The 20,615-nt window shown below is 41.3% G+C and overlaps 1 protein-coding gene across 11 annotated transcripts in view; it reads right to left on the bottom strand.

The window, feature by feature from the left end:
• RIN2 (Ras and Rab interactor 2) overlaps positions 1–20,615 on the bottom strand; it is a 64,593-nt gene that overhangs the window by 6,999 nt on the left and 36,979 nt on the right. For 7 of the 11 annotated variants that reach the window (XM_066316661.1, XM_066316664.1, XM_066316662.1 and 4 more), the window contains 6 exons: positions 18,697–18,889; positions 18,329–18,440; positions 15,899–15,971; positions 13,824–13,915; positions 9,605–10,729; positions 1,947–2,252 (listed from right to left, as the gene is read on the bottom strand). In XM_066316661.1, coding sequence (XP_066172758.1) covers positions 1,947–2,252; positions 9,605–10,729; positions 13,824–13,915; positions 15,899–15,971; positions 18,329–18,440; positions 18,697–18,889 — 1,901 coding nt within the window. Of the gene's footprint in view, positions 1–1,946; positions 2,253–9,604; positions 10,730–13,823; positions 13,916–15,898; positions 15,972–18,328; positions 18,441–18,696; positions 18,890–19,429; positions 19,507–20,615 lie in introns of all 11 variants that reach the window. The other 4 variants (XM_066316666.1, XM_066316667.1, XM_066316669.1 and 1 more) reach the window with 2 other exon arrangements.

The raw sequence follows: 20,615 nt of genomic DNA, 5'->3' as shown, positions 1-20,615 counted from the left end.
TGAGGGGCTTTAACAGCCACAAGCTTTCACCGTTCATCTCAAATCTCCAAAGAAAGTAGGTGTCTTGATCTGCACCAGACCCAGCTGCACATGCAGTGCTTCCTTAGAAAGAAAACTGCAAGTACCTGCAGCAGCCTATACTCACTCAGGGGAAAAAAAATCTCCCACTACCACAGTTTTGGTACACCTTAGCTCATGACCTGTCATAGCAGTGTGCAAGAGAGAATGTCAGAGTGCCATCTATAAATTCATGCCATCCAGACCAGTACTTTGGACCACTGCCTGCTAAGCAGGTATTGATTGACTGGTCTGTAGTGCCATTTCAGTATTTAGGTTTCAAAGGCACTTTTGGATTCTTGCTACAGTGCAGAAATAGATGCCATTTCTGTTCCAAAAGCATGACAGAAAGTGTCCAAATGAGAACATTCAGTGGCACAGCAAGCCAAAAATACTAGATTAGAGGCTGCTTTTCTCCACTCCTTAAGACAAAACCACTGTAGTTGTCATATTGCATACTATATTGCTATTGAATCACAACAGGTAAATATATGGTGTTACATCTATTACAATTTGCAGAAAAATACTCATTTGGAATCAGTGTTAAATTCAAGGCTCACAAGACAGACTTTCTGCCAGGCAACTTCAAAACCTACAGTTAAGGAAAGCTGCTCTTTTTCAACTGCTTCACATCTGTAGGATGCTCTGCCAGGAATGAGGTAAAAAAATGCCCTGTTTGGCAAAGCTATCAGTGGTGAACAAGTGGTGTCATGCTGCTTTTGGTGTTGAATCCTGCTAAACCCAGTCTGACTCATCAACCCCAAAGTTAAACATCCTGACAGTGATGTGGCAAATAAAGTAAAGTATCCTTATCTAAAACACAGAGGCTGACACAGCTGGCATGGAGACATCTGGCTGACAGTCAATCACTTTGTACTCTAAAAGTCCAGTCCCACTTCCAAATGGCAGGATTTTGTAATATAAAAATATCCTTCCTGGAGAGTGTGTGGAGACTCCTCCCTTGGGTGGGAACGCCCCTCATGGCCACTCCTGGAGGCTGAGCAAAAGAGATTTTGCCCCCTGGTCATCGATCTCAGTAAGAAACATCAATCTCTACTCAGTAATTGCTTTGGGTCTTTTTGTTAGCTTTAATATAATTTTCTTATTATAATTGTTTTGATATAATTAATTGTATATATAAAAATTATATTATATATTATATTTGATATAATTTATATTATTTTATTTATATTATTTTATTTATTTTTATTTATTTTATATTATTTATATTATTTTATATTAAATTATATATATAATTTATATAATATTATATAATTTATATAATATTATATTTGATATATTATATTTGATATAATGCATATATTATATACTATACTATACTAGACTGTACTAGTAGTTTTTACTTTACACTGTGTAGCAAATAATTCAGATTAAGATCTTTTTTGTTTAATCATTTATCATAATAAATAGTTCATTTTTATGTAACTATAAAAGGTTTGCCATCCTTAATCCTGTAGGACCAAGTTGTATAAAGGTTCAGTCACACCTCTGTAACTCCTTAGATTTTAAACCATTGACAAAGTCTAGGCTAAGATTGAGTCCAGCTGCACCCAGGCTCCTCTCTGAGAAGAAGTTCAGAAAGCACAAGGGTCCTTCCTGCACCATGGGAGAGCTTCGCTAATTAACATTGAAGCTCCCACTCCACCCATGACAACAACTCTGCTTCAGACTGAGCTTTTAAGATGTGTGGCCAGATATTCAGAGACAGCAGGTCAGAAGCAGAGAGGACGAATTCCTCTCAAAAGGGCAAGGAGAGGCTACAAGAGCTTCAGCAGGAGACCTGTCTGCAGAATGAGATGGGCTGATTGCTCTAAAAGACAAATCAGGTATGAAATATCAGTGACCCTGAACTACCAGCAGCACCATACCTGAGTTATTCTCCATAACAGTGTAAATCAATTTGCAAACTCTCAGCAGCAGCATGACTTTCTTTTCAGGTGAATACATCTTCTGCATAGTCATGAACTTGACTTTAATCTTTTCAACATCCACAAAGTCTGGTGTTGGAACAAACACGCCCAGTTCCTGAGGATTCCTCTGCCGCACCAGCTGCAGATTTTCCTTCAGTTGTTTCCAGGAACCATCCGCGGTATGAAACTCTTTCAACATCGCTTCAATGTGACCCTTCAACGGCTTCAGAATGCACTTATGCATGGCCTTCTCCAGCACAATGTCTGCAACAGGAAAACACAAATCCAGCTGACTTCCCCTCCCCTCTAAGACAGAGCCACCATTAACACAGCCATTCCCTTAAGAGACTCTGTAGAGTGAAACCTACTTTTTAAGGCCCATTTATTACACAAGCCGAGTTTCCAGATGTTTGCTAACAAGAAAACAAGAGGGAGAGCAGAATCTGTTTTCCATTGTTATTTCTGGCAATGTGGTAAATAAAAAAAATCACATTCATACAGACGGACTACAGACAGTTAAAAAAAAAAATCTGTGGGTCTAATAAAGCTTTTCTTTTGTGGGTCAGAAGTCTGCAAGTTTTATTTAAGTTTAGCCTTCAACTCCCAAACATAACATAAAACCCAGACAAAGCCCGTCCTTTTTGCATAGTTTCCATTGGAAACTATAACTCAACAAAGATTTCCTAAAACTTGGCTCGACTTTGTCAGGATCTTTATGAAGCTGAACAGATTACAGGCTTTAAAGTATAAATGAAAACCAAGCTGTGTTCGTCCAGCTTCAGATTTCATCACACAAGCTTTTATACAGCTTTGTCATCAAGTTCAAAGTTCTTTGGCAATAGAGTGCACATGGCACAGTAACTGCTAACTTCAGGGCTTATTTTTAATTCTTGTTCTACTCCAGTTTTTCTTTAACTCTCATTCTCCATTTTCAAAGTATGGACTGTGTCAACAGAGAAAGCTGTTTGCTCAACATTTTCTCTGCAAACCTGTACTGATTTTCTTTCTCAGCATCCTTATGGCAACATAGCTTACATTAGTTATGAGGTTCTATCAATTATTGATACTGTGGTGGGGAACACAAATGTTTCTGTGCCGTCCTCACAGGAGAGTGGGGAGGACCAGAGCCTAGAGCAGGCAGATGGACCAGAGGAGCAAAAAGACTGAGGGCAGACAGAGGAGAGGCTGTCACTGCCAGGTCACACGTTTACACAAATTAGCAGTGGACATTCTTGTTAGAAACAGTGAATCACTGAAGTTTAATTAAACCTCATGCCTGTCCCAGGTTCTTTGCCTGTACTTCTGTGGTTTTTTTAGACTTCAGCCTCTTTATTTTCTCCCTACTCTCCCTCCCTTTTTCAAAAAACTTACATACTGTTTCTAAGGCTTGGGATTTACAAACACACACACACACACATACACACACACTCTCCAAACAAGCATTATTCTGTTTTCTCATTTATCTTATAATTGCATCCAGCTCTTTTTCCTTTTGGGTGTCCATCCCTCTTTCCCACATAAACATCCTTCATACACATAGTCCTCCTCCTATGGTGCCTTGACTTCATATGTAGCATTTTTTCTGTGTTTGTCAGTAAAGGCACCAGAAGAGGCATGATCAGTCTGAGACATGTTCTTGGTGGCCTCTCACACAGTGGCCAGGGCTGGATCCAGCTTCCCAACAGACCGCAGCCATCAATTAACAACATCAGCAAGTGGCAACACTTCAAACGACTTATCTGCTGTACTTGGTAGAGCAAAAAAAATCAGCACTAAACCAGCCAGGTAAATAGAATCATTATCCTTCTGCACAGAGACTGCCTCTCCCTGCCATCAAAGCAGTCCTCAGGGCTCATGGGGCAGAAACAACTGCAGAAACTATTTTCCATCAAGAAAAATGTGTGAGTCTCACCCACGTGTACTTTGGTTAGCTAAATTTCTACAGTGTACAAATCATTCCTTGCTGACTTCACAGATGACTATTTTTTTGACAATTCAGCTTACTTTATTTCTACCACCTGTTTTTTTTTTAAATAGGAAAACACCAACTGTTTTGTTTTTAAGAGGAACACCTCTGCAGTGTGCATTCCAACCACCTGGTCTTGTTTATTAAAGCAGTTGGTGCTGCTAAACATCATGCAAAGTGAGAGCTCTATCCTCATAAAAACTGAACTCCCACAGGTTTCCACTGGAAGTTATGCACACAAATACTGAGCACGAGCTGTCCTTTTTCTCAATAAAGAGGAGTCATCACCACATTTGTTCACAGGAGCCTCGGGAAACTCAGTATGTTTCTGTATGTTTCTGCATGTGACTGATCCTCTATAGGAATAGGAGGCAGAAGCAGTGCCTTCCCAGATCCCACAGGAACTGGATGCTGCTGGAAGAGAAAACTCCTCCCCAGAATCTCAGTCCTTGGCTGGGGACAGGCTCTTTGTCTGTAGGTTAGAAGTTGAAGGCTCAGGGCTTCTGCCCTCAACCCTTTGAAAGGTAGTGCCACTTCCACAGATGAACCATGCAGATTTTTACAGGTGTTCAAGATGGCAAAGAGATTTTTTTCAAATTTACAAATTTGTTATTTGTCACAGTCTCCAAAAGCAGTGCCTGGAAATTGCTTTGAAATTTACTCAATCACGTTCCACAGTTTCCATGGAAACTTGAAATAATTTTAAAGCAGCACAGAGGAAGGAATCACACAACTCATGGCTGTGCTCAAAGTTCAAAGGCACAACAAAGAAAAAAACACTACAAACAAAAATCCACCAAACTATACACAAAAAAAACCCCCAAAACAACACACAATGTTTTCTTCTCCTTTAGGAATTCTTGGGACACACATAAAAAACTGAGTTCTGCCCTAAAATGAGAGTGGCAAAATCAAACAAGCTGGTGAGGCTAACAGCAACATGATTGATAAGGGCTGGACTGTTTTGTTAATGGTCAACAGTAATGGGTATTAGGATACCCATATGTATCCTAATAAATACAAAGCTTACAAAAAAATTTATATTATTATTAAAGCCTGGTGGGACAGCACTTCTTGTGATCTGAGTCCTAGAACAATATTCAGTGTCACGGCAGCTATGAGCATGTTTGGGGTTAGACCATCCAGCCACTGACCCTTTCTTCAGCACTGCTGCTTCTGGCTGCTTTCAGATAAAGGTGTCTTTGGGTAAGACCCCACAAACCATTTTCAGCCATCAGGAGTTTTCACTGTTTGACTTCCACAAAAAAGTATATGATGGTTTTCCAGGCAAATCAGCATCTAAGCTGTGAATTGAGGACTGATTCTTTACCTTAACATCTCTGTATATTTTTAAGATCCAAATCAGCAACAAAAATTCTGTTTACTTTAGATGCGTGTTTTCAAATATCCTCCCAGGATGCTTATCACTCCAAAACCAAAACAGACACTGTTCAGATAATTTTTAAAAAAAACTGAATATAATTTGAGCTGAACACTGTGTATTGTTCCTGAAATGCTTATAATTAGCCTGTAGCCTCAAAATGGGAACTGGAAGTGCTTTGATAAATAAATTGTAAAAGCCAGCCAGCTAGTTTCATTGTAACTTGTGGAAACACATCTGTATCCTGTGCTGACATGCTATTTTTGTTTTGCTGCCAGCCACACAAGTCTGCATCTAGACAGGACAAAATATTAGTCACTGCCAGTGTCCTTACACAGCCTCCTTGCAACCCGCACTTCCTCAAATTGCAGGCACGCTCTCACCTTTTCCAGGCTCTCTGTTTTCCTGCTGCCTACCAACTATTGTTGCTCCACTGAGATGACTGTCAGCTTCCAGTCCCTGGATTTACACTCAAGCCCTGTTTACCATGGCCAAACCATTTATGAGGGAAATCAGGGGTCAGTAGGAGACTGAGTGAGCCTGAGAATCACAACAAAAAGGCAGAGTTCTGAGCAGGTCACACTGCCTGGGAGTTGAAAGCAGAAAGTTCCTTTGGAATACCACAGCGTGATGGCCAAGCATCTATTTGTTGGTGGGTGCAGACATGGCAATCTCCTCCACAGAAGCAAGACTTGAAAGTAAGATCTCACACAACCCACATTCCTTGATAATCAGCACAACCCTGAAAACACAGGTGAGACTGAGCTGGTTGATGTACAGGCAGAGGTGGCAGAGAGCTAGCAACTAGGGATGAAAAGTAAGCCTCCCATCATGTGACCTACATAAAAGCACACCAAAGAATCACACAGCTATCTGTGCTAGGTGTGTTCTGCTTTAAGCAGCTGTGGGTTACTTAAAATTCATGCTATAGCTGTGTGGTAAGTACTTATCTTCTCTTGAAGTAGCAGGAAAGAAAAGAAGCAGGGAAAAAGTCTCAAAGGAAATCCAAGGAATTGTCAAAAAAAAACCCCCCTGGTCCCCTGCCTCTGTTCAGTGCTTTTACCACTGCTTCCTACTTGCCCTGTCCTGCCACTCCTGTGGTGAAAGGAGGTGCACTGAGGGACACATTTGTTTGACTAAACTCAACATAAAAAGGTGCAACAATGAAGGACAGGACACCAGAACAAATGTACAAGCACAAAAAGAGTAACACAGTAGAAAAACCAGCTGGCATGAGTTTTTCAAGCAGATATAGTGACATACCATTCTAGTTCCTTTAGGAGAATAACTGGATTAGTAAAGAAGAGGGGATCTGGGATGAGCTGCCACTCAACCTCTTTTAAGACCCACAGGCCTAATGCTGTGCACCTTCCATATAAACAAACAAGGTAAATACTTTCTTGCCATAATAGCCATAAGCAGGGTGCACAAACAGGTGCACAGAATGCTGCACTGAGGATCCAAGTATTCATGGTTGAGTGTCAAACAAGACAGACATTGGAAGAGAGGAACCATGGGGGTCAGTCCTGGGCTTCAGTTCATTAGTATGTCCAGCTCTGTCTGCCTACAACTCCTCTGTACAGACCCAAGGCCCTGCAACAAGGCATGGACTGCCAGTAATGGGCCAACGCATTCTCTCCAAGCTTCTTTAACAATCAGCATTTAAATATCCCTAACATATTAGAAATCCCAAAACAAGTAATAGATGGTATTGTTTAGGCATCTTCCACATGATCAGTTAGTACCTTACTGACAAATGTTTTAAACCAGTCGTTTCTTGGCTCGGGGCCAGATTTGGCCACTGAGACTGAAGTTTTTCAGATGTCAGATCCCACTTGGCAAAGTGACAATGTTCAACTTGACTCTGTTCTGTTCAAAGCCAAGAAAAGATTAAAAGGCAAACAAAAACTCCCAAACATTTGCTTATTAGGCAGCTCTGGACTAACAGGGTCTCCTCAGACCAGTCTTTATTCTGTGGATACAAATTGAAGTTGTCCTTTAATACAAATGAGGATGACTTACAAAAAAATAAATTGCATTAACAATAAAGAGCCATGTGCCTCACTCTTGATTCTGTCCAAACACAAGGAATCCCATTGCTTTAGGGAGGGTTAACTGCCTACAGTCCTAAGGTTAGGGGAGGCATCTGTCAGGACTAATTAGAAACCCTGAAGCATATTTTCCCAATGATTTTGCAGAAGTTATACAATTTGATGGGACCCTATCTGGGAAGCTTAAGAGAACTGCCGCAGAAGCCTTTTGCTTGGAAGAGTCCATGATGCAGACCTAGCAGAAAAGCTACATGATCAAAAAAAATCATTACAGAGACATGGGAAGAAGTTCCAAACACTGAGGGTTTCACTAAACCTGAGGGTGCTGTTCCAGCACCTACAGAAGTTCAGGACACAAGAGAGGGTTAAAATGAAGCCTGAATGACTCAAAAAGGAGGAGTACTATCCCAGAGACAAACACATCCAGCACCAGGCTGCCATGGAGGAAAAAACTGTACTACAGCAGTGTGAACTGACAAGAGAGGATAAACAACTACTCGCAAAGTTAAAATTTGGGCTGCAATTCCATATTGAAATAGTCAAGGAAAACTGTGGACAACAGGCAGGGCTCTACTTCATAAAAAGCTCTCCATAGGGATGACTAAATTTTGCTGTCACATAGTTATCTGCTTAGATCAGCAATATCTGATGCTCTTGATCCACTGCAGTTGTTCGCTGGGTCAAGCCAAAGACAGTAGATGATTTAAAAGCAAGTTCTTTCTTTGCTTAAACCAGCCCACTTTATAAATAAATCGTCTTCAATCACACAATCAAGATCAGACTTTCTGTTGCTGAAGACAACCAGGGTAGTTTTAGCTGTTGCATTTCACAGCTTATGCTGCTCCAAAGTCTGAAACATTTAATAGCAGACAACATTTTTTCCAGTCTTGGGAGACCCACAGTCCAATTAAACCACACCCCTGTGAAATGAAAACTACATAACAAACTAGGCTTTCACAAAATTACAACCAAACCCGATTTGTATTCCTCTGTCAAATATCCAGCACTCTACAGAAATACAGGCAAAAATGCACCTGCATCCTCTGCTTAATTTGGTGCTTTTTCTTCCATGTAACGCCCACCTAACAGTCTTTATTACTATAGTGAGAATATTAAATGTCTCTGAGTCTCAATATTGGGGACACTCTTCACATTTTTGTATTTGCTTTAGCAGTCCTTGAGACTTTTGCTTGACTTTGTGTAAATGAAGTTGAGGTTACATGAGAATACTTCCTCTTCATCAAGGACAGACAGAATGTCAACATAAAATTACCCTCTAATCCCAGGAAAGGAAGTATCTGCCAATTTTGCACTGAGCCAACTGTTGGGACACTGGGGCATGGAGAAAAACAAGCAAATTAGGACTGACATGAGCTCACAAGGAAAGTATTCTGCCTGAGGCATGTTTACTTCTTAAATGTGGCTTACAGGCTCTTTTAAAAATACTGCTCAGACTCTGCAAGAAAGGCAGTGAGATTTATGAGCAACAATGATTTCACTTTTTTGGATATGTAAATCTCTCTCTCCTGTTAAAACATATATTCTAACATATAGCTCATCCATAACCACTCACAAACACATCTAATACAGAAGTATAGAAAACTAGAGTTCATCACCTCCTTCTCTCTCTTACACATGTTTGTTTTCTAAAACTCTTACATATCTTTTAATTTGGTTTCAAGTGCAGGGATAGTACAGCTTTGCCAGAAGTGACTAAGAATGTCTGGTGGGATCAGATTTATTTCAAAATTAGGTTGTCATAAAATGTCTCTCTGCTCTTAAATGTCACTGATTTTGGATAAATTCTAGTTCTACAGCTACAATCCATACAGTTAGATTCGGCAGTTTTACACCAAACATTGAGAACAGTGTCAGCCCAATTCAGAGAAAAATACGTGTGCCAGCAAATAAAGGAGTCTCTATTGTTAACAGTACAGCAGGTAAAAAAGTAGTAAGCACAGGTAAAAAGTCCACATTGCACCTATTTGAAGGACAACCTGTTATGAACAACCTCATAATGTAATCATTCCAAGCCAACAGGGTGATTTGAGGTGGGGAGGGGAGGGGGGAGGTTGTTTTAAGACTCAAATACTCAGTGGCACAAGCTCTACTAGCCAAGTTAGCCCCACCTTTCTGAACTGGACAAAGACTATCGCTATAAACATAGATTACACATTTTCAACCTTCCCTCCAAAACACAGGACACACTGTTTCTTACCTATTTGGTCTTCAGGAATCAGTGATTCAATTGGGGGATCAAGTTCAGAGCTTTGGGACAAATAGTTCTTGACTTGGGTCATGAACTGACGAACTGTTTGCAGCATATCAGTGCTTGAAACATGGCACTCCTTGTTTTCTTGGAGAAAGCTGACATAGTCCTGTACTAAGCATCCAAAATACGTGCGTTTGTCCCGGGACATCTCTGCAATTTTCTTAATCATCCTCTTTTCAGGGGTCATGAAGGAACTGAAAACTCCGCTGACTTTCCGTAACTGAGATTTCACAATCTTGGGGAGAACAAATGAACTGCTTCTTTTCTTCTTGGGCTTCAAAGGGGGTGCCATGCTCTCCTGGTCGCTTTCCCCCTCAAAGTCCTCCAGGCTGCTGTTGGTGTCCCCCTCATAGCTGAAGAGCGGCATGCTCCGATCAAAGTCCAGCGAGTCAGAAGAGGAGGTGGAAATGCTCATGTCGCTCAGCCTCTGCTGGTCTCTATTCCACGGGATGTGTGACTCAGAGATGGCAGCCGGCGTCTTTTTGGGAGCTCCTGGAGCCGGCTCGGGCAGGGTTTCACCTGGAACAGCAGTGGCCTCGGGCATGCGCACGGAGCCAGGCCGGACCACGGCCACACTCCTGGAGGCACCGTCTGCCTCGGAGCACCCAGCCTGCTTTTTCAGCCGAGGAGGCGGGATCGGGGTGGGCTTGTTCTGCAGCAAATCCAAGCCTCTCTCCTTCTTATGGTTGACTGTTTCTGGCATGCTTGCCTGCTTTATAGTCCTGGAAATCTGTGGGCTCGTGAGGGTGCTATTAATAGCAGGAGGTGGTGGCCGGGGCGGGGGGGAGCGAGGCCTCGTTGTGCCATTCACATCTGGAGTTCTCGGGCTCTGCCTTTTCAGACTTCCATTGACATCCTGGCTGTGCACTTTTAAGAACAGGGGATTAATGAAACACAGTGCTCCGTTGGTCTGGCTGCACTCCACCTCTGAAGGCGTTCTGGTTCGTATAGAATGCACTCCATTTATAAGGCAGAGCTGGCATGAGTCTTTGCAAGCTCTGTCCAAAGGCACAGGCCTACAGGGAGGTGAAGGATCCGGGAGTTTGCTGTTAGCCAGGGAGCTCCAAAAGTCTGAAAATCATCATTGCATTAACATAAGAATGCAAAACAGCATGCAGATGGCTTTCAGAACATTCAGCTTAACAACACCAGTTTAAAGTATCAAGAAATTTAGGCAAGATTTTATTAATTCAAAGGGGGAAAAAATCCAAGTGAACCTCTTAAAGCACTGCCAGACATAACTGCCTGCTACATTCCTGGGGCTGCTCTTACTCATTTATAAATACCATGACTGATGCATAGCTTCCAATCAGCCCACTAAGCTTAAAATTAAACTGAGAATGAAAGAAAGGAATGAAGACTGTAACAGAATAGCTTTTACTGGCTTGAGACTGAAGTAAACACAAATTGTTTTTAAGTATCTCACTCAAGAGAAATAAAGCAAGATTGTCAGCTGGTATTCATAAGCTCACTTCATTAAAGACAATAGTTAAGCTGACTTACACCAGCTGATAAAGGCCACTTATGGAAACTCTACAAGTATCTTGGTTCAGTTTCTTTTCATAGTGAATGCATGAAACTATACAGGAAAAGGCAGCTCACATTTTACTGTGGTAGATGCACACATCACCTTTAGCTATGCAGACCAAGCATTCAAATGTCTAATAAAGGCACCAGCCTGCTACCCCACCTTTGCCATGGGGACAGCTTGGCTTAGAATAGACATGCAGCAACACATAGAAATCCAGTGTGCAATCCCACACCAACAGCACGGAAAAACTATCCTACATCAGCAAGCTGCAGCTGCAGCCTCTGCACCTATCCCAACAAAGTGTCAGCATATTTGTGCAACCAAGTCACTGCTAAAGAGCGTCGGTTCCTGAAGGTATGAAGATTGAAACCAGACGTGCCCTTGAGGGCAGCAATCACTGAGGGCTGAAACAAGGGCAGAATACCAAAGGAGAGAGATTTAGCCAAAATTTGCCTTGACACAGCCCTTTTCCCGTAGTATGTCAAGATGGCTCACTGGAGGAAACTGAACAATGATACCTGGGCCTAAATGCACGAATGCCAAGCATCCACAAGAGGTCCATGCCCAATAGACGTGTCCTGTCTGTGGGACAGAAGACAGGAAACAGCCTGTGGTGACAGGGCACGGCCAGAGAATGTCTATAGGCACAGGCATGTTTCTCTACATAGTCATGCCATGTTGCTGGTGTTTCTAACTTCATGACTTCACATCCTGCCTGCAGATTTCTCAGTGCCTGTGCCTGGCACGTGGCTGCTTGCAAACACATGTGATGCAAGCACTGCTGCACGGGAAACACAAGGGAGACTGAGAGAGAACCATATGTTCAGCACATGAAACCTTACAGATTGGCAGCAGCCTTGAAATCTTGACCAAAAGTTCCTCCTGATGTGGTTTGCTGGGCTGCATGCTGTCGACTTGAGTTGTGCAGCTCTCCCTCTGAGCCTACTGCACAAGAGAGCTCTGACAGGGGATACAGCCCTGTGTTCACACACCACAGGATTTTGTGCCTACATGTTCCTCAAAGAAAACCTGTACTTAACAGGAAGAGCTGTTGGGAGTTCTTGGGCCTCTCTTGAGTCCATAGCACTGAAAGGCTGACTTTCTGGTGTGTTCTTCTGCACGTGGACACCTAAACCTCCATCAAAATCCCAACTTTGTTGCCTGCTTTTAGCTCATGGAAACTGTGATCTTAATCTGGTGTATATCAGGTAATTCATCCCAAATACAGCAAACACACAGACACCAATCCATTGATCTCCTCCTCAGCTTTCAAATGTAGCAGCTAAAGAAAAAATATACACAATACAGAGACTGTTCAAGAACAAGACTAATTCTGCAGCAAGACTAACACTGCACCACAGTGTTCTGGGGTACTGGTGACAAAGTGTGGTTAGCCTGGAGAGCTTGATCCACATTACCATTATCGACCCCTCTGGAGGGACTGACTTCTCAGGCTTCCATGTGTCACTAGGAGACTGTGTTCACTATACTGTATCCCAGTCAGACCTTCCACTTTCTTTTTGCCATCTAAACATTGACCTCAATAGTACCATGTCTGCCTCTATTCCCATGATAATCCATAGTTTTATCTGATTACCTAAACTTGCCACCAAGCAGTGAAGAAGTAACTTCTCTTCTCTCTAAAACAAACCCTTTCATTGCATTGCTACTGCAGCAAACCAAAATGCAAAGCACTGCAATACACCCCCAGGGATGGCTTTACTTCAAAGTCCCACCAGACTGTTCAAGAGATCCTCATGCTAACACTGATTTAGAGAGGATCCTTTTTTTTTTTTTTTTCAAAATCAAAGATCCTTTCAAAAATCAAAATTTTAAGGAGATTAAAAAATCTACTGCAACAAAGACTGCTGACAGTCAACCTTCCCTTCCTGAAAAAGGAAATGAGGCCACTCAGCACTTTGCTCAATGTGGAGCTACTCAATGATTCATCTGGGTGGTGCCCAACTTTCAAATCCCACCAGGCTTTGCATCCATCTTCTCTGAGCTCAAGGTATGTTTCACAATGAGCCTGTGTTTGGCTGAAGCAGCCAAGCCATGCAAAGACATGTCCTTGCATTGTCTTTTGGTATTTTAAAAATTTCATCTAACCCCTGCCCATGGATACTTTCTACACATCCTATATACACACTCCTAATTTTCTAAATATGCCACTTCATTGAGGCACTGATCTCAAAATTCGCCATTTTAAATTTGCAAGTCAGTCTGAACAGAAGTTTTAACAGGGGACCTTGGTTCCAACACTCTCCTCACAATGAATTAAAAAGCCAGTGCCTGCTGTGGGCAATGCAGACAACGCTAGGTCTTGGAGCAGAAGCCACATCAAACTCTGTGTGGGGACTGTGAGATGTGCTTTGCCCAGGGGCTGCCCAGTGAGGGGAGAGAAGAAGGAAGAAAGAAACAGCACTAACAAAAATATCACAGAAGGCGCAGAAGGAAGGAAGAGCACCACTCCTTGGACAGAAGAAGGTCTGGACTTCCCGAATAAGAGAAACTGCTTTTCTAAACGAAATTTGTATAATCACTAACCAATACAAACTATTTACTCATACAGCCTATTTTTTCAATGTTACAGGAGTGCTACAGGGAAGGACATCTATGTAGAGAACTACTTACTCAGTCCAAGCTGAGCAATCTCTTCAAGTTCAGCTTCTGTCTTTGCTGAAGCAATTGCATGAGGCAACTTCAGTGTGAATGGAAGGACATCCCTGTTTCCAAAGAGAAAAACCATTATGGTTTTCAGTAATATCCATAGTTTTAAAAGCTTTTTTTTTAAACACTGGCAGTGGCTGATGTCTGATTATTTTCTTCTTGGGCTGTGGCAGGTAGCAAGATCCTTAAACATACAGTGCAGATAAATATAACATTACCAGCCCCAAAATCAGGGCTCCTTTACACTGCAGAGTGGTGTGAGGGGCAAATGATGGTCAACTGCCCCGGATGTTCCCTAGGATTGTTTCCATAGAGCCATCAAGTATTTTCTGCCTTTCCAATAGAAGCTTTTACACCTGATCTTCTACAAGCAAATCGGTGAGATGCAAACTTGTTACCTGCCCTTAATACTTTAAAAAATCTTCTTACCTTCTGAATACACTGTTGACTGCTATTCCAGTTTTCAGAATAAAAATTTTATTCTAACTAAATGTTGCTAAACTGCCACATCTGTAGTAGAAGTACCCACAGAATTAAGACTAAATTAGAATCCTACACCACTGGTGCCAGTGTGAATTTTCATTTTAAGCTTGTGAACAAGACAACATCTGCTATAGCACAGACAGGTAGTGGGTCTTCTGTTACATAAATATTCGCCATGTTGTGTGTTAGCTTCTTGAAAAAACTGATCTCAGAATTCCACTCATGCTCAAGCCAAGCCTATGCACAAGACTGATACACTAGCTAAAAAGCATTTGAAAGGCACTTTACATGGTACTATAGAAAATCCAGAGTCCAGATCATCATCATGGTCTCAATTCAAAGATAGGTAAACCCTCATAAAAACTTGGTTGGGTACATCCTGCAAGAAATTCCCTCTGGTTCTAGAAAATTCTCCTGGATTTCCCGTGATGTACCAAGTGGTACTGTCTTTTTTTCACAATAGCTACACATCTGCCTCCTTTAGTCTATACAAAGCAACTTTGAACCTTTGGTGAAAGAAAATGGATACACTAATGCCACAAAATCTCTGTTTGCTGCAAGATCCTGTAGGAACTTAGAGAGAATTTACCAGAGCATGGCAAGCGGGCATGACTGAAAAAGTGACAAGATAAGGAATATCCCCTCATTAGACTACTTTAAAATGCATTTTCAACTCATTTCTCATCTGAGTGCTGACCAATTACCCATGTTGTATCAATGCTGCTTTTATTACATGCATGTACAGCTCGGCTAAACAGAGGCTGTAGCAGAGGTGTCTAAGATGCTTCTCCACCACAAATAAAACCAGCAAGCACAGCAGCCAAGAGCATCCCACACCAGAAATCATCACATGGTCAGCATGAACTGGCAGCCTTGAGGCAGTAAAAGGACCGAGACCATTACAGCTGCTTTTCCCTGCTTCCTTCAGAAAATGTGCACCTGTGCAGTTTGGTTGTGTCCTGTCTGTGCATACATACAAGACTCAAGCATTAGTCTGGAAATTTTTACCAATAAACTGAAGTCAAATTGAAAACAAAGGACAAAAACACCAGCTACTTTTTTTCTGCCTTCTACCTGGAAAACAAGTTTGGCAACCATATACTGCAAAGCTGCCAAGGCTGTTTTTGTTGTTCACCATTTAAACTGAGATCTTCCAGCTGTCATATTTACATATCTGACATTTTTCCATTATGGTCTAAAAATTCTTCTCACCAGCAATTCCAAGAAATGGACTTTGAAGTTGGTTTGTGATTGTTTTTAAATGAGCTACGGAGCACATAAGAAAGCATCAAAAGATATCAGCTAAAGTCAAGTTCAGCTTGGCACCACCTCACAGTCGGGTAGGTAAAATCACAGCAGCCTCCCAGTTATCAGTATGAAGAAAGACAGAGAGATTTGCTTTCAGGACTCACCTCTGATTTCTACCATTACCTTCTAAGGCTACCCAGGAATATTTGCACATTGGCAACATAAATATTATGCTGAACCAAGTCCTCATAAATTCTTTTTCTCAAGACAGTCTAGCAGATATGACTTGGAACATAGCACCATCTTACCTGCTAATACAGTAGAAAGCAATGAGTCTGAACAAATCAGCAAAACTTATTCCAGACCCCTCCAAGGAAAATGCTGTGAAGAAAGTTACAAGAAAGAATCACACATTAATCCACTATTTCTTAAAACAGTTTAATAAAACACATCTTAGATTTTAGCATGAAGATAGTAAGTTTTCTCCATCAACCTACTATTTGGTTAAGAGAAAACAACTCTATAGAGGAATACAAATCCCTGCTGAAGGCATTCTCAAGAATATACTGATAATCTTGGTGGCTAGTTTGCTTTTGTATTCCAAGCATATGGTGTAATTCCTGTAAAACAGATTAAGTACGATGAGGCCTGCACAATGTTTCGCTAAAAGACAACAAATCAGTAACTGAGGCTTTGTTTGCCCAATGTACTAATAATCCTAACTTTAAATCTCTTATTTCCTCCTCTTGAATTTTATTCTACTAATTTGTTTCTGCCCTAGGTGTGTAGAACCTAAAGGTATAAATTTTCATTCACTCCAAGAAAACCTTTTAACCTGAAAACCCTTAAAAAACTCTGGCAGGTGTTGCATGCCATTGCCTTGCACAAGGAGAGAGGAAGACACAAGCAGCGCCTTTCATTTTTCCCCACTTAATACCATTGTTTCTTATTGATACAAATACTGGTTCTCAGTAATAATGAAGATTATCTCAGGCTCTCTCTGATGTCAGTAGCAAATCTCACCCAATGACTACACAGATCAAGCAGAAGAAGCTCCTCGAATGAAATGATCCAGATCTTTTGCCTCTGGTCTAAAACCTCAGCTGTGATAAATGGCTAAAACCATCAATAAACACTTCCTCCCCGTGGAAGAATTTTGTTCATAAAAGACAGTATATAATTATTTTCCAGATAATATAACAAGCTGATAAACACAGCCTTAGACCACACCTGGATCAACTGTTACTGACAGCTATCTCTTCTCTTTGCCTTGCCTTGCTTGTAACTGGAACTAAAACGAGACACATAGAATTAACTTTTTGTTCCTGGGTGCGGGGGAGGGAGAGATAAAATAGCAAAAACTCAATTAAAATAATGTCAGGTCACAAACAGAAATAGAAGTTAAGTATAGACTCTCTGTTTTAGGGATGTTTAACTGAAGCAGTAGCTAATTTTCTCCAGTTTTCTCTTTCTTGTTAAAAATGAATAATTGCTTCAACTTGCAGTTTCAGCATCACATACACTCACCAGCTGCAGCTTCCTTTTTTCATTCCTAAATCTCAAACTTATTTTTCACACCCTCCCTTTTAAAGATATGAGGGCATTATTGGTTCAAGACAATCTGTAGCGCTAACATTTGCCCCTTTCTACTAAAAAAAGAAAGAACAAATATAGTTTGAATTAAAAAGAGAAATCATTGATCTTGCAACAGAAACAGATCTAAAGGGTTAAAATTCATTTACCTATTACAAACAACAACAACAACAAACCAAAATCAAAATAAAAAAACCCAACAAAACCCACCACCAACAAAATCAAATCCAACAACCCATCCCACACCTAAATTGCAGACAGAGACCTCATGACAAAGTTGCATCCAAGAACAGTCCCCTGAGTACAAGGAAATGCAAGGACATTTCATTGTGTCCTGGGTTGTAGTTTAGGATGTATTCTACCACCATCTTCAGTTAATGGCCCGTCAATGCCTCGTGCAGGACTCATAGATCACTCCCTCCGGGAGTTATCTCTCTCTTTAATGGGCCATCAAGGACCTCCTTTATGACTCATCATCCCATTGTGAGATGCTCCGCCCACGGGGAGGAGCCAAGCATTCTCACCTGGATATAAGCTGGGATTTGGGACAGTAGAAGCAGCCCTCACCCACTGGATTTCCAGAGGACTGGAGTTACCAGACCTTTCTATGAGAACACTGCTTCAGGAAGACCACCTCACCTGGACTGCTTCCATCACCCTGATCAGGGTGTATTCTTACTCTGTCAGTAGGGTTTTTTTGAATTATTGCTTTTATTTTATTTTATTTTTTTCCTTTTCTTCTCATTAAATTTTATTTCTGACTTGGAGCCTCTCACTCGGTTTGCTTTCAAACCATAACGCATTGAAAGCAGACAGGATTACAGACTGTTTCTACAAAAGACATGTAAGTTTCGAAGAGGATAACTACCCATAAAAATAAATTAATCCTGGATTCAGCAAGGTATACAATGGAAACATTCCAGCAGCAGCAGCCTTAAGTGTTTCTATATATCTGCCGAACTCGTGGCAGAATATGCCTTACCCACTCCCAGAGCCCACTTCAGAGAGCAGCACAGGCAGCCCATGACATTATTTGGACAACTTTGGTATCTTCTGCTGTGGGTTTCAGCAGTGCGAATGCTCCTGCAACCTACAGGGAAAAAGTACCTAAGGAATAGCTGAAAAGTACGTAACTCACAACTTACTGTATGTGCTTTCTTTTATGGCAAATTCTTTCAGGCAGGACCCACAGTCATTCGACAGGCGCAGAGAGATGACTTTTTTCTGCAGCCTTGCGGATTTCCTAACCAGAAATATCTGTTGTGGAGAAGGCAGAAGGACAGGGTTTTAGCTTCATCAGAGATGCCAGAATAAATACAGATAATATACAAAAGAGACCAGAACAAACTCATGATGTCTAAAACACACAGTAATTTTACTTGGTCATTTACATGCACTAAAACATATTGTATTTTTACTTGGTCATTACTGTATTGGGTCCACACTTGGGTGTAAAATGGCAGCACAACATTTGGGAAAAGCACGTCCTCAACAAAATTGAGATTCTTCTTACCCCAGGAGGCTGTGTCTGCAAAATTTCCATAGCTTCAGCATCATTCAGACCAAGCTGAAGCCATACAGGGTGAGTATGGAGGAGCTTGTCCAATATGCTTAGTTTGTTGGATAGGCTGTCATATCCAGAGTCCCGGGGGCAGCTTTTTACATCATTTTTCTCAGGAGGGACATTATCCATGTCCTTTATTAGACTGTAGAAAATGTAGAAAAAAATTAGATATGCTAACCTCTTATGAGCAATCACTCAGGTCAGCGAACAGAATTATCACAAAGCTCATGGCACTGCTGAACTCTGGGCTAGCAATTCTCCTACTGAGTATTCTTATATTTAGCATATACAAAAATTCTCTTTAAAGGTTCTCAATTCAAAGCCAGCTTGAAGATAAACCTTAGCATTCTTCTGTGAGGTTGCAGAAATTCAGCCATCACTTCAGGTACAATTGTATGCGCAGATGTGATTGACTGAACATTTCACTTGCCTTCTTTAGTGTGCTAATATACAGAAAACTTTTTTTCAAGGATATTTATGCAATTCAAACACTTTAATTCCCAGACCGACTGCAAAAGCTGTAACCCACAGCAATCTTGCTCTCTCCTGCATGCCAGAAAAATCTGTTCAAATACTCTGACAATGGAGCAACCCACTACTTATTAGTGATCAGACATAAAAACTTCGTCTGTTTGGAGGGAATATTTTCACAACACAAGTCCACAAACCAGCATCACTTCACCTTATGCCCAGACTACTGTCTCTGCTCCAGCAGCTCTGTTGCCTTCACATGTGCATATTCATCTTTGCTTCCCTCTGCTAAGAGGTCAGAGTGGGAGGAGGCGAGAAAGAGATGAGAAACCCAAGAAAGAAACAAGAAAAAAATGTTAAACCCCCAAATAACCCTCCCTAAGGCATGGCTTCCTTAAAAATATGTTATAAGTGGTAGTCACTTCTTATCGTACTCCTCTTAAGTTCTGTAAACATTTATATTTTTTTTCCATTTTGTCATGGAAGGTCCTTACCTCACATTTTAATACTAAGCTTCCCAGGGTCAGAAACAATGAAGGAAATGTATAGTTATGCCCAAACTCCCTTGGCTGTGGATTGACTGCTATGTGAGAAATAAAGGCTAAGCTATGCATGAACATGGCAAAGTAATGTAAGGTTAAAATATTTTGGGGGCAGGGCATATAAACTTACTGCTACATTCAGTAATGAAGTACAATTCTTAGAAGCTATAGATGCTTGTTATTAAAAATCCAAATAAACAGAATACTTTGAGAACTCCTTTTGTTATGCAAAGCTTCACCATCATCCATATAATACAGAACACCCAGTACAAGTGCACATGTGTTCTGGCTCAAATTCCTAATTTTTGAGCTAGATAATGTGATTCTCCCCATGCCAGAAATCACTATGGAGCAGTTACTCTGGTAAAAGCTTCCTTATGACAAAATTTAGGAACAGACAAAAAGCACCCTGCAAGCTCAACCGACTGACTCCCTGATATGTCGGGCAGAGGATGTGTTCCCCTTACAGACCTCTTCTATGAGAGGAGAGGTCCTGGGCAGCAGAGGGCAACACAGCTCCATCTCCCCACTGCACACTGTGCATTTCTTCTGAATTCTGTGCTTTGGACAGGCCCTAAGCATCACTAACAGCATGTACCATCCTCATTATGCCAGCTACTGTACCCTCAGCAAGTGGGTAGAGAGTTCACAAGCACAGGAGCACTGAATACTTAAAAAACAAACAAAAAGCCTCTCTCTCTGGCCCCTGCAAAAAAACCCACACCAAAGAAAACAAGTCAAACCAAATTAAAATCCACCAAGTAAACAATAGAAAGAAACAAATGACCAAACTGCTTTCTTCTAGCTTTGTTCAGCAACTTGCAGCACCTCTTGAGAGGGCAAGAAAGGAAAGTC

This window comes from Sylvia atricapilla, chromosome 3 (genome assembly GCF_009819655.1).
Source record: "Sylvia atricapilla isolate bSylAtr1 chromosome 3, bSylAtr1.pri, whole genome shotgun sequence".
NCBI lineage: Eukaryota > Metazoa > Chordata > Aves > Passeriformes > Sylviidae > Sylvia > Sylvia atricapilla.
Note: the sequence above shows the minus strand (reverse complement) of the source record. Positions and strands in the feature narration are given on the sequence as shown.